The 8,557-nt window shown below is 69.1% G+C and overlaps 3 protein-coding genes across 3 annotated transcripts in view; 1 reads left to right on the plus strand and 2 right to left on the minus strand.

The window, feature by feature from the left end:
• The window catches only part of H696_00479 (glycine cleavage system T protein), a 2,390-nt gene extending 980 nt beyond the window's left edge, over positions 1-1,410 (plus strand). Inside the window, exons 4-5 of the mRNA XM_009494335.1 lie at positions 20-805; positions 1,091-1,410. Of these exons, the coding sequence (XP_009492610.1) occupies positions 20-805; positions 1,091-1,171 (867 nt within the window). The 3' untranslated portion in view covers positions 1,172-1,410. The remainder of the gene's footprint in view (positions 1-19; positions 806-1,090) is intronic.
• Positions 1,387-3,439, minus strand: H696_00480 (hypothetical protein). The gene is made up of 2 exons (XM_009494336.1): positions 2,122-3,439; positions 1,387-1,973 (listed from the first exon to the last, which is right to left on the minus strand). The coding sequence occupies exons 1-2, from the start codon at positions 3,217-3,219 to the stop codon at positions 1,491-1,493; spliced, it is 1,581 nt and encodes a 526-aa protein (XP_009492611.1). The 5' UTR covers positions 3,220-3,439; the 3' UTR covers positions 1,387-1,490.
• Positions 3,440-3,496: 57 nt separating this feature from the next.
• On the minus strand, positions 3,497-6,082 carry H696_00481 (acetyl-CoA acyltransferase; the record flags this gene model as incomplete). The annotated part of the gene is made up of 7 exons (XM_009494337.1): positions 3,497-3,939; positions 4,141-4,457; positions 4,578-5,139; positions 5,296-5,443; positions 5,541-5,626; positions 5,729-5,780; positions 5,913-6,082. 7 exons carry the CDS (start codon positions 6,080-6,082, stop codon positions 3,805-3,807), a joined length of 1,470 nt encoding a protein of 489 aa, XP_009492612.1. The 3' UTR covers positions 3,497-3,804.
• Positions 6,083-8,557: the final 2,475 nt, after the last annotated feature.

Below are 8,557 nucleotides of genomic sequence, written 5' to 3' on the forward strand. Positions count from 1 at the left end.
TGCCCAATGCGGAGCGCAGATCGTCACTCGCTTCCATGACCACCTGTATCTGGTGGCCAACGCCGGGTGTGCCGACAAGGACCTGGCCCATATCGCCCCGCTGATGAACAAGTTCACCGCCGCCGGTGGCGACGTGCGGCTGGTCGTGCGCGATGGCACCCACGCCCTGCTGGCTCTGCAGGGCCCGAAGGCGGCCGATGTCCTGTCGACCCTTGTGGATGACGACCTGTCCAAGCAGAACTTCATGCAGGCCAAGACCCTGACCTTGAAGCTGTCCACCGGGCCGGTGGAGTGCCTGGTCACCCGTTGCGGGTACACCGGCGAGGATGGCTTCGAGATCTCGGTCCCGGCCGGCGAGTCGGTCAACCTGGCGCGCGCCCTGCTCGAGTGCTCGCCCGAGTCCGACGTGCGCATGGCCGGTCTCGGCGCGCGCGACTCCCTCCGCCTGGAGGCCGGCCTCAACCTCTACGGCCATGAGATGAATGAGGACATCCTGCCGGCCGAGGCCGGCCTGGCCTGGACCATCAGCCCCCGTCGTCGCCGTGAGGGTGGCTTCCTCGGTGCCAGCCGCGTCCTGGCCCAGGTGGCCATCGATGGGGCCTCGCCGGTCGAGCCGCCGGCCCGCGTGCGTGTCGGCTTCTCCACCGCCGCCCCGGCCCGTGGCCCGCACGACATTGTTGACCCGGCTTCCGGCGAGGTGGTCGGTACCATCACCTCCGGCGGCCCCTGCCCCTCGCTTGGCAACCAGTTCCGCTCGCTCGGCTTCATCAAGCGCAGCCTGTCCAAGGTTGACACCGAGGTTGTGGTGCGTGTCCATGCTCTTCTTCCGGCCGGCCCATGTGGCTTGACTCCGGCCCCCCTCCCCCGGCCCCGGCGGTGGTACACTGACGTCCTTCTCCATGCCCCCCCCCCCTTCCCCCCCCCCCCCCCCCCCCCCCCCCCCCCCCCCCCCCCCCCCCCCCCCCCCCCCCCCCCCCCCCCCCCCCCCCCCCCCCCCCCCCCCCCCCCCCCCCCCCCCCCCCCCCCCCCCCCCCCCCCCCCCCCCCTGCCTGGTTTGCACCTGCACCTGCACGCGCTCACGCGCACCCAGGTCAAGGCCCGTCGCGACATCAAGGCCACCGTCGTCAAGACTCCCTTCGTCCCGCACAAGTACTACCGCGGCGCCAACTAAGCGCCCCGTCTTCCTCGGGAGACGTGTTTGGCGGCGTGCCGTCCCCCGGGGCCCGACCGCCAGATCGCTCATCAGCCCATGTCCCCTCCCCCTCCTCTCCCCCGGACCCCTGCGCCCAAAGGGGCTCCCCCTTCTTTGACATTGCGGGGGTTCCCCGGTCAAAATACCGCAGGCAGGATGCCACGAGTGCCGGCTACTCCGGCGGAGTGGAAAGAGGAAATGCATCACCAAGAATTCCACGCTCCCTTTGCGGGCTCTGCGTTTGTGTGTTTGTTTGTGTAGTTTTCCTTCTTTTTTTTTCTTCACCAGCCCCGTCTCTTCACCCATGGCGAGGATACTTACCTGGGGGTGCAACAAAGGCCCCTCCGGCCGGAGGGCGCTTTTCCGGGTGCTGCTGGTGCTGGTGCTGCTGCCACTGCAGGTGCCCATCAGAGTGGGCACTCCCACCACTGGCAGACCCTGGCCGAGTCGGCAGCGGCAACATCGAATTGGGGTAGCTGGCAGGCGGCTCTGGCCGAGCACCCGGCGCTGTTGTGGCTGCCGGGGCAGCAACAGTGGGCGCGTCTGGCGCGCCTGGCGCGGCCGAAGTTCCGCCCAGGGAAAGGGGCGACTCGGTGTCGGAATCCAGCAAGCTGAGCAAGAAGGCCAGCTCCTCCTGATCGGGCTCCGTGGCGGCCGGGGTCGAACTCCCCGCCAGACCGCCGGACAGTGGCGGGCCTCGGGGGGCGCTGTGGCGGCCCCCCCCTGGCAGGCTGTCGGCCTCGACAATCAACTGGGTCCGGAGAGCCTGCTTTGCACTCACCTGAGCCAGGGAGACGCGGGAGGGTGTATGGATGTTGGGGATGGCGCACATGTCAGCACACTGGCACGGAGAAAGGCACCCCAACTAGCAGGGAGGCCCCCCGGGCGGGGGAGGGAGGGAGGGGGTGGGCCAGGGCGCCCTGACGCACCGCAAGGGACAGCTCGTCGGCAAACTCCCCCAGTAGACCGAGAACGCTTTCGACTTCTTGACTGCGCTCGGCCGGGGTCAGATTGAGAGCCAAGTCCGCGCCGGGCGCCCGGCCGTCGGCCAAGCCGAGTTCGCTCTCAATTTGGGCAAGATCCCCATCGGAGAGATCGCCCGCCGGGTCGTCCTCCTGGGCTGCCAACTCGGCGATGCGTTGCTCCATGGCCGCACTGCTGGCCCGGATGCCGTCCAGACAAACGGCAATCAGCTCGGCCAGCGAGGTGGCCTCCAGGCTGGGGCTGGCTGGCGAGTCCTGGCCAAGGGGCTCGGAGACCAGGGCCGGAGACTCTGCCAGCCGAGCCGCCGGGGCGGCCTGGTGGGCCTCCAGCTGCTCGACAGGAACCGGGCGCGGCCGTTCCAAGCCAGCCGACAAGGGGGCCGCCTTCGGGGGCCCGGCGACCGCGGCCGACACGGTGCCCGTGTCGGCGGCTGCACCATTCGCAAGGGAAGCGGCGGCTCCGGAGGCGGCCATGTCCGGACTGCTCTTGGCGCCGGCGGGCAGCAAGGCCGAGATGAGCTGCCCGCGAGCTGACACATACCACGCGTGTGACCAAACGGCCTGGGACTCGACCTCCGAGGAGGCGGTCAAATCGGCCGAGGCCGAGGGGGGCCGGGGTCCCGAGCCCGACGAGCTCAGGCCCTCCTGTTGCCGAGCGAAGGCCCAACGCGAGGCGATGTCCAGGCGATTGAGGGCGGCTCGAACATTGAGGCGCTCATCGAGGGCCTCCAGATCGGCCAGGGCCGCCTCACGCAGGACCTCCGTGAAGGCCCCCTGCGCGGCGGCGATCAGATCCTCGCCCGCGGGTGGCCCGGCCGCCCCCGGGCCGGGAGACGCATCGGCATCCGACTTGCCAGGCCAGGCATCTGCCGACAGGTGCTGGGCCAGCAGCTGCGAGCAGGAGGCCACCAGCGAGTCCAGGGTCCGATGGTGAGCCGATGTTAGCTTCGAGTGCCGTAGGTACCGGTGCTGTGCGTTGGGAATGTCAATTGGCCGGGGCTGCCGGTGCCGCATGGACGCATCCAGCGCGATGTCATCGTGCATTTTTGGCGGCAGCGGGGGCGAGGTGGGCCAGGCGAGGGGAAGCACGGGGCGGGGCAGAGGGCAAGGAGCGGCGGCCGAGTGCAAGAGGTGAGGGATGGGGGGAGGGAGGGAGACAGGGATTGAGCTGGAGAGATTCTCGGATGGCGGCCCGATCGAGGAAAAATGTCCGGGCCCTTCCTTGTGCGCGCGGGCCCCCCGCTGGTCCCGCCCCGCCCTTCCCCCCCCCCCGCGCCGCTCGCGGCCGCGGAGACAATTTGAAAGAAAAAACGGCAACACATGCGTTGGCAGTTGGCTCTATTGGAACAGCATGCAGCCTGCCCAGGCCTTTCTCCGGCTCCTTGTGTGGGGGAGAGTGACGCAGCAGAGTGCGAGGGCGGGGGGGACACAACACACACACACACACACACGCAGCGATCCGAGGGGGAGCACAGTGGGTGGTGCCGCACACGGGGGGCAAGGACTCGTGAACAGAAGTGCATGGTGGGAAACGGGCACGGCACCACGGCTCCGGGCGCGCCGGCACCCCCTCTGGCCAGTGGTGCCAGGCTACGCCGCACGGGACAGGAGAGGCGGGGGAGGGGAGATCTAGTTGGAGGGGTAGCGCTCGACGATCATGGCGGTGGCCTGACCACCGGCAGCGCAGGCGGCCAGCAGGCCTAGCCGGCCGTTCTCGGCGTGCAGACGGTTGGCCGAGGTGGCCAGCAGGCGAATGCCGGTGGCCTGGGGATTTGGGTGTTATTGTGTTTTCCGCCGTGTGTGTGCGTGTGTGCGTGTGTGCGTGTGTGCGTGTGGGAGGGGGGACGGGGGATGACATTCGAATGAGAAGGAGGCGACAGAGGGCAAAAGGAGCGCAAGCCACGGGTCAGACCAGTGCATGCGCGGCGGATACATGTAGAGCCAAGACCAAAGGCAGGCACGCACGCCGAAGGGGTGACCGATGGACAGGGACCCGCCCCAGTTGTTCAGGCGATCCATCGGGATCTGGCCGACGGCGCCGCCGAACTGGGTGTTCTCCTTGCACCACTCCTCGGACTTGAGGGCGTTCAGGTTGGCCAGCACCTGGCCGGCGAAGGCCTCGTGCAGCTCGAACACATCGATGTCCTGCAGGGTAAGGCCGGCCTTGGGGAGGAGCTTGGCAATGGCATAGGCCGGGCCGAGGAGGAGCTCCTCCTTCGGGTCGCACGACGCAAACAGGTGGTCACGAATGTAGGCCTTGGGCGTGAGGCCGAGCTCGAGGGCTGGGGGATGGCGGGACGGCAGGTCAGGGGAGGGCGAGGGGCGAAAGGGGGAGAGGGTGCGCATGGTGGCAGGCCAGGAGCAGGCACAAGGGCAAGGTTCGTTCGGGTGGCGGCACGTACCACGAGCCTCGGACATGATGAGGGCCGAGCTGGCGCCGTCAGTCAGGAAGGAGGCATTGCCGGCGGTGACAGTGCCGTGGGGCTTGACGAAGGCCGGGCGCACGCGCGACAGGCGCTGCATGCTGGTGTCCGGGCGGATGCCATTGTCCTTCTCCACCAGGGTGGGAGTCATGACCGGGGCGATGTCGGTCAGGTAGCCAGCCTCCTGGGCCTTGGCGGCACTCAGGTGCGAGCGCATGCTGTACTCGTCCTGCTCATGGCGCGACACGCCAAACCGGCTGGCCAGCCGATCGGCCGAGTGGCCCATCACCTCGCCGGTGGAGAACTCCGCGATGGCCGGCGCCTCGGGGGCCAGATCGCTCAGCTTCAGGCCCTTCAGCAGCTTGGCCGCCATCTCCAGCTTGCCGGACAGGGTCTTCGGGGTGCGGAAGGTGAAGGCCAGCATGCGCGAGCGCAGGGGCTTGGAGAAGCGGATCGGCACATCGGACATGGTCTCCACACCGCCGCAGAGGACCGCCTGGGCCTGGCCGGCGCGGATCTGATCCGCGGCCTGCGAGAGGGCCTGTTTTTTTTTCCCTCCACATGTCAGATGACTGCCCTGCTGGACGGGTGAAAGCGGGTTGCGAGAGGCGGCACCAGCATGGCCGCCGGGCTGGATGTCCCCCCCCCCCCCCCCCCCCCCCTCGCCCCAGGGCGTGTAGCATGGGCACCCACGCACCACGTTGGAAGAGATGCAAGCCAGGGACACGGTGTGGGCCGGGATGTTCTTGGGGATGCCAGCACCGAGGGCCGCCTCACGGGCGATGTTCGACGTGCGGACCTCCTGGATGACGGTGCCGGCGATGACGGCATCGAGGATGTGCGGGCTGAGGTTGCATGTGTGGGGACGGACAGGGCGGTCAGAGCGGGGCCCTTTGCCGGGAGGAGGCACAGGCAGCCGGCGAAGGCAACTCGGGCACGCACTCGATCTCGGTGCGCTGGATCAGCGAGTGGAAAGCCGAGCGCAGAAGGTCGTAGGACATGAGATCGCGGTAGCCAGAGCCCGAGGTCTGGGGAAGGGGAAGTCCCAGGCGCGGAGGGTAGAGGGAGATGTCGGGATGTCAGGAGGAGGGGGGCGGGGGAAGAGGAGGGAGCACCGAGCAAGGTCGTACCTGGAAGGGGGTGCGAACGGCGTCGACAAGGACCACATTCGGCCGGCCATGACTGCCGGGAGGTGTGCCGGGGGAGGGGCATGGGAGAGGGGCGATGGTCAGCGAGGCATATTTCGGCATGGGGGGGGGGGGGGGGGGGCGACACGAGAGGGAGCATGGTCGATGCATCAGCAAGAGGGCGCACCGGTCCATGCCGGGCAGCGGCTTGATGTCGATGGCCGGGGCCTTGCCAGACTTGATGCTATCCTTGGTGGTAGTGGTGGTGGTGGTGGTGGTGGCGGCGGTGGACATGGCACGCGAGATCAGCATGGCCTGCTGGCCGCTGCGGACGCTGGCAATCGAGATCCGGAGCATGTTGGAAGGATTGGCGGGGGGAGGGGGAGGGCGAAAAGGGCAAGCGGCGAGGCGAGCACAGAGGGGGGGGGGGGGGGAGGAGGGGGCGAGGGGCGAAAGTGCGGCTGCTCGGCGGCCTGGCGGCCCGGGGCCCGGCACGCGCGGGCTGATAAAAGCCCCGACCATCAGGGAGGCCCAGTGCCCATGCAAACACCCGCCGGCCCGGGAGTGCATCGTCCCGCCTTCGTGTGGGAGAAGAGGTCACACAAAGGGTGGCGGTCACTTGTCGGGGTTTCCCTTCCGCTCATCCCTCCGCCGGCCCCCCCTCCCCCGCTAGTCAGCTCCCCTCCGCTTCCCACCCTCCTGCCACTCTGGCAGAGTGCGAGGCGAAGAAGCCCAGACCGGGGACAGGAGCCGGAGTCGGGGACTTTCACGTGCACGCGTGTGCGCGGTTCGAGCCGCGGACCGCGGGGCGGGGGCGAGGCGGCGCACGAGCCGTTTTCTGCTTGCTCCCCCCCCTTCTCGTAGGCTTCCCACTGGCGAGCGATGGGCAGGCCCGCTGACGCGGGGGGGGGGGGGGGAGAGGGGAGTGTTATTATTTGGTCTGCGCACATTCACCCGGCCGAGGCGCGGTAATTCGCCGGGTCACCCGCTGGTGCGGCTTCTCGCTTGTGCCGCATCGGCTGAGAGCCGGCTCATGGGAGGGAGCGGCATCCTTGCATGGGTGCATGTGCGGGAGCGGGTGCAGGCCTGCGTGGTACATATGCTTACACATGTGTGTGTGTGTGTGTGTGCGTACACTCTCTCCTCCCCCCCCCCCCTCTCTCTCTCTCTCTCTCTCTCTCTCTCTAGCATGAGCGGCAGACTGTTTGTCATGACAGCTGCGGTGTGAAAGGCGGGGTAGGGGGAGGGGGGGGGCGGGCGTAAGAACCCTCAAGTCACCTGGAATCACGCCCCCTTCAGCCTCCTGCCGTAGCAGTCCCGTGCCCAAGTGTGTGATTTCAGCAGGAATGCTCACGCCCTCGCCGGATGGTAGCAGGCATTCTTGACTACGTGGGTGCGCGGCTTTGAGGGGGGTGGCGGGGGGGGCGTATGTCCGCGCCGAATGCAGTAGCACCAGGCGGGCTATTGCTCTAGGTGGCCCGGCAACAACAATAAAGAAAACAACACACCTTCTGTTGGCATAGTGCCCATACGCTGGAACTCCGGGAGCGTTGCTACGCGTGGTGGCCCGCCGCCGCGGCCGCTGCCGCTGTGGAAGGCCGCTCGCGCGCCCACCGGACCAGGGCATCCGGCTACCCGTGTCCTGGCTCCCCTGAGTATGTGTGTGTGTGTGTGTGTGTGTGCGCCCGGGGGCGGGGGGCGACGGGAGCATATGGCGGCTCGGGAGGGGCCCCGAAAAGTGTCCCAGGAGAATAAATATCTGCCCTGGCCCGCGCGGATTGCCAGACGGGTGCCGGGCGGAGAAATAAACTTGGCAGACTACTGGCACGTCCCCCTGCCCCTGGCCCCCCTTCCCCCGCGGCGGTGCCCGCGCCTGGGGGCGCACCAGGTCGCCGGGGTCTTGTCCGGAGCGCGGAGGCACCGAAAGAGTGACTCAGCAGGAATTCGGAATGATGATCAGAGAGCGAGAGAGAGAGAGAGAGAGAGCGAGAGCGAGCAAGCGAGGGCGGCCCGGCGCGGCCGCCGAGTTCACGGCCGGCGCCGCGCACCAGAACAAGGAGGCCACAGTGGCATCGGCTGCGGGCGCGCTACCACCACGGCCACCGCGTCCCAGCCGGGGGACCCCGGGGGGGGTGGGCGAGACCACGGCGGGGGGAACGAACGGATGAGGGCGACCGCGGGGGCGGCGGTGGGGGGGGGGGGGGGGGGGGAGCGCCCGCGCGGACGAAACGCCCCTAGCTGTGGCGAGGTCACTTTGTCTTGCGGGGCATTCGACCGGAGGGTTGCTGGTGATGGCCATCCGCATGTGCGAAGGGGGACGGGACACGGGCGGAAGGCAGGGCAATGGCCGTTCCACTCCCCCAGGGAGGGGGACGACCATGGGCGGCGATCGGGGGGGGGGGGGCGAGTGGCTTGGGCGCTCTTCGTGGGATCCTCCAGCCCGGCCCCGCGTCCTCGGCTGCTACCGGCCTCGCTCTCTGCCCCCTTCGCTCTCCCTCTCTGACGCCAGCCCTCCTTGGCGGCGAAAGCGCAGCCGCGCCCGGGCCCGGCCCCCGGCGGCGCATGTTTTATTTTACCCGGGCCTCGCCCGGGCGGGTGGGGGTGCGGTGCAGCAACGCCAGCGGCAGCAGCGCCGGCCGGTCCTCGCCCCCCGGTCCTCCTGGCGCTTGGCCCCCAGGGGGGCGAGGGGGGGCGCGCTGCGCTCACGCTCTACCCCTTGAAAAAAGGGTCGCCTCGCCCGCCCCACGACGGCCGCCTGCCAGGGGGGGGGGGCGGACTGGTCAGAGGCCTGGTTTCCGCGGCCGGTCAAATCGCCCCTTTGACGCGCAAGGG

Source organism: Fonticula alba (assembly GCF_000388065.1).
Source record: "Fonticula alba strain ATCC 38817 unplaced genomic scaffold supercont2.1, whole genome shotgun sequence".
Taxonomy (NCBI): domain Eukaryota; order Rotosphaerida; family Fonticulaceae; genus Fonticula; species Fonticula alba.